Below are 17,471 nucleotides of genomic sequence, written 5' to 3'. Positions count from 1 at the left end.
ACGATTTCGGAATTTTTCAACCGACCAGGAAGACACGAAGAACATTAGACGATCAAATCTATTTTTCCAAAGCTCCTTGATAAAAAAAATATGGTTTTAACACAGCCATGGCACGTTAAATTGATATTTGAAATGTTATTTTTTGAAAAAAGATGACATAAGAAAATGTCAAAAGATGACATATTATGATGTCATTCTATTCATAATGCCAGTTTCTATCATATAAAGTAAAAAACCCCGAGATACTATTTAAAAATAAAAAGTTGTAGTCATTTCTGGTAAAACCGGAAGTGACCGAAAGTAATTGAATACGTCAATCAATCCCAATTTATGCCATATATTAACATACCAAATTTCGATTTGAAATCTGAAAAAAAAATAAAAACTTTAATGGGTAACCCACCTTTGAGAAACACCCAGTAGATATATATATTTTTAAAACAAAATTCTAATAAACTCTGTAACACATGGTATATAAAAGATACAACAAACAAACATTTATCACAAAATACATCTCTTTTTTGTTTTATTACTCCGAAAATATCTCCAAATTAAAAAAAAAATAAACACCAAATTAAAAAACAGCGCAAAATTTGTATTTAGAAAAAACGAAGTGTATATAAATATACGATTAAAAAAAGATACAAAAAACAGTACCAGACTTCAAGTATTATTATAAATTTACATATACAAACTAAGAATAAAATTACCCGCTGGTTCACGAAGAAGACTTGTCCTTCTTGTGACTCTTTTTCGCAAAATTGAACAATTTCCTTTTTTTCTTTTTACCCTCTACCTCTTCTATCACCGACGAATCTGTCGAACATATGTCGTCTTCGATAGACACGGCCTTTTTGGGCGGCACAGCCGTCTCCTGTATGGCTTGGGCTTGTAAACGAGGGGCTGAAGTCGTTTTGGGACCCTCGAAAAAACCATCGGAGGAGGAGTAGACTTTGGTTTTGATTGGGGGCTCCTCCACGTGATGGATGTCCTGGGAGAATGCCCTGGAGGTGATCTTGGGGGCCGGCGGTTTCACGTTGATGTTCGATTGACTGGCCGATTTTCCGTGGTTGGAGTTGGCGATTGTTTGGATGGGTTTTAGAACAAGGTCCTCCGGACACGAACTAAAAATACAGAATTTAATATATCTTTCCCAAGTAGCACTTTTAGAAACAAAATCGAAACAAAATCTCTGCTGAGAAACATTGCGAAACAGTTTTGCCACATTTTTGATACATATATTTCGTAACATAAATCGCTTTTTGTTTCGAAATATTTTACCAAAATATGGTTTCGCTACATAAGCTATAACAATAAAGATCTTAGTGTCACAAATTTTTTGAAACTTTTAAGAAACAGATGTGACTCACATTTACAGATTTCGTACCTATTTTGTGCCTGAAAAGTTTCCATAGTTTATTTGATATTCTGTCATATATGAGAACATAACCTTACTTTATTGTTTTTATTTTATTCTGCAGTTTTTGCATTTAAGCATTTCTCAAGTTTTTATAGTACTATATTAAAAAAGCAGAAGGAAGGACATATTATATGGTGAGTACAATACAGATGCGATTTTATAATATTATTTGTTATACGCATTACAGAGATAATTTTTTTAGGAATAAATGTAACAACAGTTACTACCCATACCCAACATGAGACCGAAGAAAAATGTTACCAGCAAACGTTTTTTTCTCTTTTTTACACAATGAAATATATGATTTAATTATTTTGACCACAAGTTTTGATTGGCGTTGTTGATAGGTGACGAGGTCGAAATTTCTACACAGATTAACTAAATCGAAATATTTTGGAAACAAGGTTTCCATTTATAGTCGATTCATTTTCGAAACACGAGTTTCTATCTTTTTAGACACAAATATGATATAATGTAGATGATTTGTGTTCGACTCCATGTCAATTTTAGAAAATAATGAATTAAAATTCCGCCATGTTGGCTAGTGATAGCGTTTTTAACTAAAAATATATGTTTTTATCGGTTGTTGGGCTTTTAAACTCATAAGAACACGTTCTACTTACATTGATTTATATATTTTTATTTCCAGAACCATGATATAGAAATAAAAATAAAAATCTATATTTCAAACAAAATTATTTTGTGGCATCAAATAATGATATATAGAAGGAGCATTAAGAATATGAAACTACATTATTAAATTAAACGATGAATTTGCTTTTGCCAGACATTTTTTGTCCAGAAAAACCTAAAAACAAAGATTTTAAGAAAAAATAATATGGCGGAGGTCGACATTGCTGATGGTTATTTTCATTTTGAAATCCACACACAAGACAGACTATTTTAGTTTGGTATTTTTTTTATTTTAGTATTTCACATTTAGAAACAGTGGCTGCTGAAAACGGGGACATCTTGGACACAAATTGCAGAAAATGTTTCGAAACATTTTCTCTAAAAGTTTTGATTCCGCATCTAAACATTTCAGAAAACGGCTAGTGCCACCATATTGGAAACACGTGTAATAAAGCCATATAAAATATATAGGTAGGTTTCGAAAATGTTTCCTATTTGTGGCATACTGTTTCCATTTTATGTCAAGAAACAGACACAATTATGAAACATTACCCAACATGTGTCCAAAAATGCTACTTGGGTTACTAGACCTAGTGACCTACTTGTAGTATTTTGAAAAAGCTCCATAACAGGATTTTTAAATGAGGTTTTTACTCCAAGATTTTTAAAAAACATGCAGTAATGATATATACTATGTTTTTTCTTCTCAGGTAAGATTTCCACAGACAATGACAGAAGAAAAGCAGATGACGTCCCATGCCAATCTATTTATTTTACTAAAAAAAGTTTCTAATATTTTTTAAGTTAACTATGGATGGGTTTAAATAGAAATCCGTCATGCGTCGTCTCTTGTTGTTTTTAACCAGTTTTATTGGTTTATTTCAAAAATAATAGATCATATTTCAATTTTATTGGTTTGACGAAACGATATGAACGATAAACGGACGCCGCGCCGATGCGTATGAACAAAGGTATGAACCAGTGTGGCCAGATTTGCGTGAACGCTTGTCGCTAAATTGCCTGTCAGATGTCGCCCAAAATCGCAATGTTGCCAGCGCTTCATATATCGCCCAAAATCGCAATCTTGTCATTATACAGGGTGTCCTAGAAAGAAGTGCAAGTATTTTAACTAGTAGTATAGTTCAACCACAGAAACACGCCTATGATTTTTTTTTGCGAAATTTTTTTTTTGAAAATTCCAAATTTTTTGAATTTTTTTTGGGATTTTTTTTTAGTTTTAATTTAAAAAATAATAGTTTCTTGATAATATGGCAACATAGGTAGTAGATTAAATTTACAAGCAAGAAAATCCAGAAAAGATCCAGTGGTTCTCGTGGTTTTTAGCAAAAAAAATTTTTTTTGGAAATTTTCAAAGTAAAATAACTCCGTTAGTTTGGACCTATTTGAAAAACGATAAAGAGAAAATATCTTCCTTTCATCGAGATCTACCACCCCTTAAAATACTTGCACTTATTTCTGGGACACCCTGTATAGCCAAAATCGCAAATTTTTAGCGTTTACGAAAAATGCGTTTTAGATATTAGGTAAGTATCACTGTACTGTAATAAAGTTCTGATAACCTATCTACTTTTTACTTGCACGCCTTTTTAATACGAAATAAAATTGGTTCCAAAATACACAACTGTTAATATTTTATTTAGGTATTACAAACACTAAATACATAGGTATTTTCTTTATAAACAAATAATAAGCCAATTATAATATTACTAAAAAATGTCATTCAAAATTTCAAAAACCTCATCATCTGGAGTGTCTTGTAAATTTTTATGCATATCGGAATTAAACCTAGACAACATATTTTTAGTAGGTTCAAAACTTTTACAGCATATATTATTTATTAAAAAATGTAAGGTATTTTATTTGCATTATTGAATTTAAAAGTAAGAGCATCATTTTATTTCTGATTTTGGTTTTTACAATGTCCATTACTGAACAATATCTCTCAACAACTGGATTTGAGGAAGGTAAACTCAACATTCTAAACGCAAATAATGTCAAATCTGGAAATAGTAATTCTCCTGCAGGACTTTTAAGTGTCTTAAAAATGTGTGTAACTTTCTGCCAGATATCGATTACGACTAAAGAAAAACTAATTCCCTTCTATAAAAGGAGGGAAAAATCGCGAAAAAAGTCGCAGAGTTTTTCAATTTGTAGCCCAAAAATCACTTCGCGATTTTTTAGAAAAAATGGTCGCAAAAAGATGTAAAAAGTAGCCCAAATTGCGATAAGTCGCCCGAACTCGCCTTTAGGTTTTTGAGGTTTGTCAAAGTCTTGCCAAATTATAGGTTATAATTTTGTGTCAACTTATGTCAAATATCTGCGTTTTGGAAGATGATGCATTTTGATTCGTGTTATTACGTGTGTTTTGTGTCTATTGAAGTCAAGTGGAAAATTAACTGTAGACCCAGAGCCCAGTTTATAGTTAATACTCGCTGCCCAGGCAGAAATTCTTATACACCAATAAAGTTACCATCAATAAAGTTTGTATACCATCTCGTCGTAGATAAGTGTATCTCGTATATGGTACAAGAATCATACTAAACATATACTAAAAACTGGAGTAGCTGTAAAATATCGACATCACACGATAGGTAAATAATGGATCTTAGTACTGCAGAAAAATAACGTCAAAAGAAGGTACTGGTTTTAAAAAAAAATAAAGTTAATTAATCAACCTTTAAGGTATAAAATTTGGTAAGTGTTATTATTAATAAAATACGTTGTTTTATTTATGTTGTTTTATTTATTCCTGTGGAATATTACAAATTTGTATTTGTACAAAGTTATATTGATAAATATAATAAATGCGGGAAGTTTCTTGAGAAAGTTTTTTTTTATATTTTTTTGGTATGTGATGTTTTGTTATTGTTTGTTTCGTATTAACACATACCGTTTTTTTAATAAAATAACTCGATTACATTTGGTCAGTTTTATACAGTTTTTTTTCTCAATATTTTGAAGTAATCACTTATTAGTCAAATTTTAAATATATTAATTTCCTGCTATGCGTTCAGTTGTACCAACTTATTTCTTTGTAAAATAAAATAAACTACTTTGAAATCTATCACTGTCAAGGAAATACCGTCATTTTTAAACTAAATTTTCAACACATTTACAGCACATTCAAAATTTTAATTCAAAAGTAGGTAAATTGCAATGACTCAAGAATACAAGGACCAATAACACCCAAGAACAAATTGTTACTATGTCCCCAAACAGTGCCGTGTCACATATTTTTCTTAACTTAGCTGCTTGAGAGATATTTATATTTTTGATAAATATTTTGACTACGCCTATGGTGTATGCTGCTTATTTAAGTGGTATCATACTAATTAATTATAAAAAAACGTATTAAAAATTTTACAAAATCAAGTACATATAATAGCAGGAAAACAATTATCAAATTTGATAAGAAAACGCTAAAAAGGTGGAGTGGGCTGTTTATTTACCTATGAAACGTAACTCCTGGCTCTTTCTTATCGTTACGGATTTTACATTTAAAAGCTGAACAAATCACTATTATAATAAAGTTTATACAAAGTTCACTACACACAAGAAACTATTAAAATCGCTAAAATTACCGCCTGGTGACATATCCCATATCTCCAAAAAAATGGCGTCTACAACACAAATTCTGCTCCAGACCGTATATGGTCGTTACGTGTCCTTGTATTCTTTAGTCGTCTGTCGAAAACTTCCTTAACTCGCTGGATAGACTTTAGGCCACATTTATATAAAATCTAACAACTCTAGCTACTTCAATAAGTACCTACTCACCCTCCGCCTATCTGAAACGTCACAGTACTGGCACCCACAGGCCTGGACTCGTTAGCGTTCTCATCCTGTTTTCCATTCTCGCTTCCCGAAGATTCCTCTTCCCGCCAAGACGTTGACACATGATGATGGTGGTTATTTTCAGTAAAAGACCCTGAAGCACAGAGAGAGAAGTGTCGCTTTTGGTTGATTAGAACTAATTTAAAATAAATTAATTGCTTGACTGAATAACTCGGTTTTATAACAAAACAAATTCAGTACAATAACAACAAATTTATTTGTCTGTATGTACATAAAATATATCAGTCGCATTTAATTGGACTGTGTGTTAATTGATTGGAAGCGTAAATAAATTCGGCATTGTTGACACAGAAAAATATTACGCCAGTCTATTACAGATATATTTTAATATGGTCATCTTTATTTAACCGGCTTTAATTGCATATTGCCAATTTTGGACATGCTTAAGTTCCTTTTTTATTATATTAACGTATTTAATACTCAGAGTGATAAAAACATAAGTCGATATGAACATTATATGTCTTTGGCCACTTATTGTTTTAAGAAATATCACAACACATAAACAACTGAAACATATTAACATTAAAAAAAAACAACAGCAAGTAAAACTTCTGTACACTTACAAAACATTCACAGAACAGAAAAGCTTAAAAAATATGATGTTTGTAAATTAATTATTACTCTAAGCGTGATCAAACAAAACAACGATTAAAACTGTTGACACAGAAGCTCGATTTTGTTTGTAATTACGCAATGCTTAGCTGTTTAATGGCCAGCAATAAATATGAAATATATATTATTTCTCATTGCTACAGGTATAGGACCAAAATAAAATAACGTGACATAATTCAGATTTTATTACACAGGACACCAACAAAATAATCAACACTATTAGGACGCACTCACTAGCAAAGGATGTTGATAAAATATTAACAATCTTGTTGTAGACTCAACTTTTTTAAGTTTTTTTAGTGGTATTATTAATTAAGTAACTTATCTAAAATAAAAAAGTAGAGTTTATAACAAAAACATGCGATTGTATTTGAGAAATAAGTAAAATAAGACAGGAATAGGTATATTAAAGCTACGGCATGCACTGGACAAGTCTTCTATTCTTCATAGAAATGTTAAAGCAGTTCAAATTTAACTATATAGCTTCCTATATGCAACAACTTAAAATGTACTGGCCCTTATTATCAGTTTTAAAACATATGAAAATATACACGATGATTCACCGCGATGACATGTTACACGTTTATGGAGAACCAGTGATGGGGTTTTGTTAAAAATTTGGATTTTTGTATATAGGCACCTACTTCATCTGCCTAAATTATTTCTAGCACTACAGTGTTGCCGCTTCATACTAAAAATGGTAGCATCTTTGTTCTTTTAAATGGAACACCCGGTATATTATTACATTTTTCGAAACTACTTTCATATCTCATAATTTTTCTACTATATTAACCTATAGACATGTGCACAATTGACAAAAACATGAATAAGCGTTGGTTGAATCATAAATACCGCATATTGAAAGTTGAAATTTGGTCTATAAGTTAAGGAAAATCGACATATTCAACCTGTCTAAATCTGCCGATCTGCCGGAGATCAAAAAAAATCTGCCGGAGATCAAAAAAAAAAAATTTCCGTTTGTTGTAAAATAGCTTAAATCATAGTTATTTTAAATTCAAGCCTATGTATATATCATGTTCATCTACCTAACTGTATATATATAACTAACTATATTCATATACCTAAACCTTCTGGTTTCTTCATTAAAGCAATTTAAAAGATAATAATTCTATATGTAGTTGTTTTGTTTAAAGAACACCATTACTATGACAAATATTCAAACTTTATAAGTATCAATTAGATTTTATTTGCTAAATTCTTTGCTAAATTTCTAAAATAGTCATGGTAACGACATTTTTGAAATGAGACTAATAATAGAAATTATAATGTTTAAAGAGATCTACTTAAGAAACCAGAACGTTTAAGTATAATAGAACCATGATATATCGTTGAAAACATATTATTTAGTCTTTATATTTTTAAAATAATATACAAAGGGTTGAATTTCAAATAATAAAGATTTGGGCGATTTTAAAACAAACGGAAATATTTTTTTGCTCTCTCTGTGTAATATAAAATAAGTTGCTTTAGACAGATCGATTATACCAACTTTTGTTAATTTATAATTCAAATTTCAACCTTTAAAATGTTGTATTCATCATTTTACCAATGCTTATTCAAGATCATGTTTTTGTCAATTTTATACATTTTATTTATTATCTCAAAACACGTTAGAGATAGATATAGGTTAGTATAATAAGAAAAAAAAAATAATAATAAGAAAAAGTATGAGATATGAAAGTAGTTTCCAAAAATCTAATAATATACCGGGTGTGATTTAAAATAACAAAGATGCTACCATTTTTCAAATGATGCGGCAACATTGTAACGCTGAAAAAAATTTAGATAGATGGAGCAGGGGCCTTTATCTAAAAATGCAAATTTTCAAAAAAAATTGTCAACGTGCCATCGCATCGCCGTGAATCATCCTATATTAACAGCAAAATAATAAGCGATATTGATCAAAATAAAAATTATTATAGAAATACACAAAAAAACTGCATTATATAGTCTGTGAAGACTATATACTTTGAATTTGACAGTTCTCGCGGGCTTTTCTAGTGTTAATTTTATTAGGTTAGCAACTTGCGGCCCTGCTGACGCAATGCCGTCTCTAATAGAACAGCCTCACTTGACTATGGCTGAAATCGCACTCCATAGTCAATGTAGATAGTTTTAGTGTTAAGAATAATAATTTAAAAAAATATGTGGTCATCTTTTGACAAGTTTATTAATTGTAGTAAACATTATGTGGTGTGTGGTGTGAATATTTTATATGTAATTTTTTGGATTATATTCGACACTATTTTTTTCATATGACACAACACTGACGAAGGCCATAATGTTAGCAAAAACGTTTTTTTAAACCAAATAAAAATAATGAAAAACCAAATGAAAACTTAATCAGCGTTTTTCCCAAACCTAAATCCTAAGAAAATCAAAAATTTTAGAATAATTTTACATATAAAATGACAGCGATCTTTATCTCATAGCCATCGCTGACGCCTTTTTTTCTATGATATTGTATTATTTGCAAATATAATTTTTCGAACATTGATACTTGCAAAATATACATATAAATTTTGTGAATGCAAATAATAATACATCACTATTAGTGGATATTGAATGTTTTTTGTTAAATTAGATCGATTTTCAAACCCCAAAATTTAAAATATATTTTACACTTTATCCATTATCTGATGTACCTATTCATTATTTGTATATTGTAAAACATTTGCTGTATTTGTGTGGTTCATAGTTTATTTGCCAAAGTATTTATTACTATAAATAGGTATATGTATCGTATTTATTAACTGTATATTATGTATATTTCATGTAAACTATATCATTTTTAAAATACAATGCTTATGAATGAACATGTTGATACAATGAACATCAATAACAATGTATCATGAATACATGTTTTCCATGTATTCTACAACATATTTATTAATCCGTAGTATCTAACCAGCGTGACGTCATCAATCTCGCTCCGGGGCTGTTCTGTTAGAGACGGCATTGGTCTGATATTTAGAAATGTCAAAAGCTGATGACATTTTACTGTTGATTTTTGCAAGAAGAGGAAGAACTGTCACTTGTTTTAGTATTTTCCTTTTCTATTTCACGAAAGTAAAAAGAGTTACCTATCTGATTCGTTCAGGCACTCAGTTTAAAGAATATCAGTAACTTTTTTGACAGAGGGATTTTATATTTCCCATGTTGGTAAAAAATAACGGTCAAAATTCAAAGTTATTCATTTTACAGACTATAGCAGTATGTATGCTATGTAAATGCTAAATTTGAACTGCTCTATTTATACAGAGGGTGAAATAAAGTTCACAACAAATGCGAAAAAAAAAATAACGCATTATTGAAATATGTTTATCTGGTATTACTTCAGGCAGGTTTACTACCTCCAATAGCGAAAAAATCACTTCTATATGTTAAGCGACAACTGTCATGGCGGTAAATTAGAAACAGACTCTTTTTTATACAGTATTTGAGATTCGGTGATACAATATCAAAAAAAGTCTAAGAGAAAAGTTGCCCAGATTTGAATTTCACGTCTACGTACGAGTTTCATAAATATACAGGTACTTTAAAGTATCTCCACGACAGATGACACATGACATATCAAAATGATTCTTTTTTGATATTGGGAATGTTCCAATATTGAATAGATATAAACTTTTGTTCAAAAACCCAATAATATTATTGCTCCATATTGCAAACTTTTTGACACACACTGTAGAAAGAAATATCATATGTGACCTAAGAAATAAAAATAAAAGGTAAATAGTTGACTTACTTGATATACAAGGTGTAGAAAAAATCTAATACTTACGGCAACTACACTTAGTTTCATTAATTAAAAAAATAATATAATATTAATAGTATATACTTTAAATATTAAATGCTAAACATATTGTTAAATAGATTTGTCTATACGAAAATATTGACCAGGAAGTGTTAATAAATATATTAAACAAACATTTTTCAGGCAATAATATCATTATTAAAATAAGTATTTTATCTAATCCACCTTGTATATTGTTAATATTATGTATTTCCAATGTTTGAGCATTGTATGAGATAAAAGACAGTATAAAGTAAACCCTTCACAAAAGATACATCTTTAACAAAAAGAAAAGAGACAGTGTAAGGAATATGTACATATATCTATATACTTTTCCTAAGTCAAACTTCAAATAATATACATAGTTATTAAAGAAAATGTTAACATTGTTCTAATACTAATCAAATAATAAATATGGGATATCCTTCCTCATAATAAAGCGACAATAAAGAAATAATATATAAAAAAAAACAAAGCCGGTGGTCATTATCTACTCTGAATCCTCGTCAAGCGAATTATGCTTACCTAATCCATATACTGAACCTGAGTCGTCGTTTACATCCAGATCGTCAACGCTATTCATCCGTCCCACGTTACCTTAAAGAAAATAAATAATAAATTAAAAGTAAAAACACACATTGAAAAATGATTTCACTAGTACAACCTTTTTACTAGTGAAATAAAAAAGTGTTTCCCTTTAAAAAAAATTATTTATGATAATTTTTTAATCAATCAATTCCATGACAGCTATATTCAATATTATATAACATTCAAACAATTTAATTTTTGAAATAGATAGCCACATGTCTCTTTTTTATGCCACTGTGACTGTGGTAATCACTAAATTTGACGTTTGACCAAAAATTTTAAATATTTTTTTCAGATATATCAGAATTCATAAAATTTTACAGAGAATTTAAGTAATAATAATAATGTAATAAAAAATGGTGGTACCCACTTAAAATAAGAAAGTTGCTGTCAACTTCCGATATTTCCGGAAGTTCCGCCATATTGAAAATATTTGTAATCGATAGATTTCGTTATGAAATAATAATGTACAAAAAATCTCCGATCTAGATATTGTAGTTTTCTGGAAAATTCTAATACACTCTCACCTAGGACACCCTGTATCTAAGTATTTTAAAGTATTTCTTGTTGTTAGATATATATTTATTTAATAACTATTCTCTTCATTCTGCCTATGATAAATATTTCCCAAAGATATCTTCCGCTTTGGGCAAGACGGGAACACTAGCAAAATTCATCATGGTGTTCTGAGAGACTATCGTACGTTTCGTTGCTAAGCGGTGGCCATGCGCATAACGTTTTCCTAGCGACTAATGCTACCACCAATTTTATGCTCCTCCCTGGCAATTGTGGAAATATTTACTAGTACTGAAATAGGCAGAGGCGGTGTTATTGTATTTTGTTCTATACCTTTAATTTTATTTATGCATATTATAATTAGTACACGCTTCCTAACAAATATTACTAAAGTTAGCACTAAACAAAATGTAGATACATTTAATATAAAAAATATAAAGTTTACTGAAAAATATTACTGAGATTCATGATATATTTTCATAAAACCCCGCACGTCTATGGATATTTTATGAATAAAATCGGCCATGTTTTTAGAAAACAGCGCTCCCTTTACCATTGCTACGTTGTTTCAGATCCGTTTGTTAAGAGTGTATTTAATTCATACTATACTCTAGGGAAAAGGAGAAACTAAATAGTAGAACTGTTAAGTAACTAGAACTAAATACAGCCAGCAAAATAAAGTATATCTCAAAATGAATTTACCAAAAACTAAAGTAATGTACCGTATGATCGAAAAAGAAAAACGGCGTCCAGTTGGCTGGGAAATGACAATCGATAACATTTCCCATATAAATTACATTTAAAATGACAGCGATCTTCATTTCATAGCCATCGCTGACGCCGTTTTTTTTTCGATCATACGGTACCTGGTAGACATAAGACATTCTAGTACATAACACTGGAAATAGTAGAATATATATACAGGGTGTCCCAGGCTGAGCGTGCATTAGACGTTTCTAGAGTACTACAATATCTAGATCGGAGATTTTTTGCACATCATTGTTCCACAACGAGATCTATCGATTAAAAATATTTTCAATATGGCGGCACTTCCGGAAATACCGGAAGTTGATAGCAACTTTCTTATTTTAAATGGGTACCCCATTTTTTATTACATACTTAAATTCTCTGTAAAATTTTATGAATTTTGATATTAAACACTTTATACCTACCATTAACGTTTTTGAGAAAAAAAAAAATAATATTTTTGGACGAAAAAATCTGCCTGTCAAAAATATGTGTATAGCCTAAACGTTAAATTTAGTGATTACCACAGCCACTGTGCGATAAAGAGAAGACATATGGCTATCTATTTCAATTTATAAATTGTTCGAATGTCATATAATAATGGCCGCAGCTGTTATGGAATTGAGCGATTAAAAAATTATCATAAATTATTTTTTTCAAATGGTAACCCACTTTTTTTACTTCATTAGTGAAAAGGTTTTTCAATTCCTTACTTTTTGACTATACATGTTCCTACATATCTAAAATAAATCGTCTTTAAGTTATTTAAGATTTAGTTTTAAAGCGTATATTTTTCTTGATTTTAACCAGTAGCCTATGACTTTAAACGTCAAGTGATGTAAAACAATAGATCTCTCACATTGTGACACTTTGTTCAAAAAGCAGTATGTTATCGATCATTTCCAAGCCAACTTTGCCTGTTTTTTTCGAACTAACGGTATATTATTAGTAATGTCAACTATTAGATCTAAAGAGTCAAAATACGAGATATATTTTTATAAATACACTTTTTAAACTCTTGAGTAGGAAGTATTTATAATATAGGAAATTCAAATAATTCGTTTTCTGACAGATGGAAATAAATCGTCTGACTGTTTGACACTTAATGTCAAAGGAAGTTAGAAAAAATCAAGAAAAATATACGTTTTCAAACTAAATCTTAAATCACTTAAAACCGATTTATTTTAGGTATATGAACATGTATAGTTAAAAAGTAACAAATTGAACAACCTTTTCACTAGTGAAATAAAAAAGTTTTATATTATGATAATGTTTTTTATTATGATCATTTTTTAATCGCTCAATTTCATGACAGCTACCGCCATTATTATATGACATTTGAACAATTTAATTGAACAAATTTTTGAAATAGATAGCCACATGTCTTCTCTTTATGTCACAGTGGCCGTGGTAATTACTAAATTTGACTTTTAGGCCATACAAATTTTTTTGACAGGTAGTTTTTTCGTCCAAAATTTTTTTTTTCTCAAAAACAAAAATTTTATAGAGAATTTAAGTATGTAATAAAAAATGGGAGCACCCATTTAAAATAAGAAAGTTGCTGTCGACTTCCGGTATTTCCGGAAGTGCCGCCATATTGAAAATATTTTTAATCGATAGATCTCATTGTGAAACAATCATGTGCAAAAAATCTCCGATCTAGATATTGTAGTTCTCTAGAAACTTCTAATGCAAACTCAGCCAGGGATACCCTGTATATATATTTGGGGCAACTAATACACAGCTCGTGATCTTTATTGCCAGAAATTAACAGACGAATTAAGTTAGCCGATGATCAGGTGGTCATAGCTCAAGATGCTTACGACCTTGAATTCATGATGAGCAGGTTAAATTCGGCATACACGGAATGGGGCCTTACTGTGAACATTGATAAAACGGAATACCTAGTGACCAATTCAGATGATAAATTTGACATTTTTATTACTGACAATGCAAAGCTCAGACAGGTTCAATGGTTTAAATATTTGGGGGCACGTATAACCAGAAAGGGACTGGACAAAACAGAAGTATCTGCTAGAATAGAACAAGGGCGGAAGATTATAGGAGCACTGAATGGCATCTGGTGGGACAAAAACATAAGACCAAACACAAAAGTACATATTGGAAGAGCCCTAGTGGAGTCCGTAGTAACTTATGGGTGTGAAGTTTGGACCTTAAAAGCTGAACAAAAGCGAGCTTTGAATGCACTCGAAATGGATATTTGAGACGCAGTGCGTGAGTATCTAAACTTGACAGAGTTAGGAACGTGGAAATCAGAGCCAAAATGGATGCCACACAGACAATAGTGGATAGAGTCGAACAGAGGGGCCTTAAGTGGTTTGGACACTTGCTACGCATGGAACACCAAAGATGGCCCTATCGTATCTACAGCTGGTCACCTCCTGGAAAAAGGAAAAGAGGACGGCCTAGAAGATCCTGGAATGAGGCCATCAGAAGGGCAATGGAGGACCGTAACTTGGAAGAGGAAGATGTTCTTGATCGTTACAGGTGGCGGTTAGGCGTGGGGATGCGACGTTAGTTGCGATAACCCGGGAGTATATATATATTAAGTTAGCACGGAGTATTTATGGAAGCAACACAATCATATTCAAATCTAGAATGCCACTTTATCTAAAGAAGAAAACATTCGACCAATGTGTACTACCAATCATGACCTATGCAGGTGAAACCTGTACACTTAAACGAACATTATAAGGAAACTGCAGGTCGCACAACGCTCAATGGAACGAAATATGCTGGGAATAACCAAGAGGGGCGGTAAAATAATAGAGTTGATAAGACAAAAGACCCAGGTAATAGATGCCATCCACAGAATCAAATCCCTCAATGGGCAGGACACCTGGCAAGAAGGACGGACGTCAGATGGACCACAAAAATTACAGCATGGTACCCACGAGGAATCAAGCTAGAGGAAACACAAACCTGAAATGGGACCGTGATATTAGCAAATTAGCAAGGATAACTTGGGCCCGCATAGCCAACAATGAACACAACTACAAAGAGAGTATGTGAGGGAGGCTACACCATAATTGGAATTGGTTGAATAAGCTGAAAATGATAATGATTAGAAATATATTTTAAGATAGACCATTAAAATACAATAAATACATCATAAAAAATCATATATTAAATTGAAAAATCTTACTGGCAAATCCGTTGAACCTGTCCTTCTTCGTGTACAGCATGTTCTCCAACGTCTGCAGGCCAGTGTTCACCATTATGGGAAAACCGCACAAGTTCTCAATCTGGCGCCATCTGTGCGATCTCTCCTGTAGTTCGTAGGTGACTTCGTTGAGGGCGCTGCGAGCTTCTACGATGGCCCGGTCCACGTCGTCAATAGCCTTGCCGTGGGTAGATACAAAGGCTCCGATCAGGCTTGACCGCTTCTTTCTGAGCTTTTCGCACTGTACAAACATTTTAAGTAATTTTTCTAAAGGTTCGTTTTCACGAATCAAGTCAACTGATCAAGTCACTGGATATCATTTCGCATAATTGACCGTCTAAACACTCGACAATTTATATCAATTGTTTAGATAAATTGTCTCAGTTTATTATGGCTTAATTTTTGGCGTTCAAGTTAAGTTTTTAAAGAGGGCGTCAAGTAGGTACTCAAAAGAAAATTCTGTGAACTTTATTAATATTAAAAGAAACTAATTTAACTTGTTCTTTTTAACCAGTTTTATTGGTTTATTTCAAAAATGACCGATCATATTTCAACATTATTGGAGTCACGCAACGATGAACAATACACGGGCGCAGATGCGTATGAACTCGACTTAAGATTTTTGAGGCTTTTCAAACTCTTCATCAGATAGGTAACTCTTTTTACTTTCGTGAAATAGAAAAGGAAAATAATAAAACAAGTGACAGTTCTTCCTCTTCTTGCAAAAATCAACAGAAAATGTCATAATTGTCAAAGGTAAAATGTTATCAGCTTTTGACATTTTTAAATATCAGACCAATGCCGTCTCTAATAGAACAGTCTCAGAGCGAGATTTATGACGTCACGCTAGTTATATATACTACGGATTAATAAATATGTTGTAGAATACATGGGAAACATAATTATTCCTCGTATTTTTGGTTTGTATTTTAAAAATACAATATATATACCTATTTATAAATACATACTTTTGGCAAATAAATTATGAACCACATAAATGCAGCAAATGTTTTTACAATATACAAATAATGAATAGGTACCATTGCGATAAAAAAAAGTAGTACAAGAATTACTAGTCTGGTCTATAAGGATATCGAGAAGTGGATATCGTCGAACAATACAATTATGCCACCTAACTTAAATGTAAAATATATTTTAAATTTTGGGGTTTGAAAATAGATCTAATTTAAGAAAAAAACATTCAATATCTACTAATAGTGATGTATTATTATTTATTTGCATTCGACTGCATGAGTACTTATTTGCATTCACAAAATGTTCAAAAAATACGAGAAGACCAAATTCAAAAAAATCTTCCAAGCAAATACGAGGAATAATTGTTTTCCATGTATTCTACAACATATTTATTAATCCGTAGTATCTCACTATAGTGAGATGTTTGGACTGCATCTCAATGTCTCCAAGACCAAACTATTGGTCTTTTCTAAGACTCCAATAAATGCACACCTGCGTGTCAAGGGACAAACAATCGAACAAGTGATCTCAATAAAGTATTTAGGAGCTAACATCAATAGTCAGTGCGACCCGAAAAGAGAAATATTTTCAAGAAATGAGCAAGCGAGAAAAATCTTCGTTAGTATGAAATCATTTTTTACAAGACGAGACCTCAGTGCGGAACTCAGAATTCGAATGGCCAGATGCTACGCCTTCTCTGTATTACTCAATGGATGTGAGAGCTGGACACTGGATTCACAGACCGAAAAGAGAATAGAAGCCTTCGAAATGTATGTGTACAGACGGATGCTGCGAATGTCATGGGTACAAAAGATCACCAACGATGAAGTACTCCAGCGCATGCAGAAACAAAAAGAGATACTGAATACCATCAAGGAAAGAAAAATGCAATACCTGGGTCATGTGATGAGAGGTGATAGATACGAAATACTGCGCCTCATAATAGAGAGCAAAGTGCAAGGAAAAAGATCAGTAGGAAGACGCCAGAACTCATGGCTAAAAGATTTAAGAGATGGTTTGAACGCTCATCTGCGGAAATCTTCCGGGCTGCAGTTTTCAGAGCCACAATTGCCATTTGGATCGCCAACCTTCGGCAGGAGAGG

General features: G+C 31.6%; 1 protein-coding gene across 3 annotated transcripts in view; it reads right to left on the bottom strand.

Moving 5' to 3' along the window:
• Positions 1 to 382: 382 nt before the first annotated feature.
• LOC115878402 (stromal interaction molecule homolog) overlaps positions 383 to 17,471 on the bottom strand; it is a 29,439-nt gene continuing 12,350 nt past the window's right edge. Inside the window, exons 7-10 of one of the 3 annotated variants that reach the window (XM_030894901.1) lie at positions 15,376 to 15,634; positions 10,884 to 10,955; positions 5,852 to 6,002; positions 383 to 1,124 (exon numbers count right to left, since the gene is read on the bottom strand). In XM_030894901.1, coding sequence (XP_030750761.1) covers positions 719 to 1,124; positions 5,852 to 6,002; positions 10,884 to 10,955; positions 15,376 to 15,634 — 888 coding nt within the window. In that variant the 3' untranslated portion in view covers positions 383 to 718. Of the gene's footprint in view, positions 1,125 to 5,843; positions 6,003 to 9,670; positions 10,274 to 10,883; positions 10,956 to 15,375; positions 15,635 to 17,471 lie in introns of those variants that run through there. The other 2 variants (XM_030894911.1, XM_030894920.1) reach the window with 2 other exon arrangements.

The sequence above is a fragment of the Sitophilus oryzae genome, unplaced genomic scaffold (genome assembly GCF_002938485.1).
Source record: "Sitophilus oryzae breed Bouriz unplaced genomic scaffold, Soryzae_2.0 scaffold_1062_pilon_pilon, whole genome shotgun sequence".
Lineage (NCBI taxonomy): Eukaryota > Metazoa > Arthropoda > Insecta > Coleoptera > Curculionidae > Sitophilus > Sitophilus oryzae.
The sequence above is the reverse complement of the archived record's forward strand: the minus strand, read 5'-3'. Positions and strand labels throughout refer to the sequence as shown.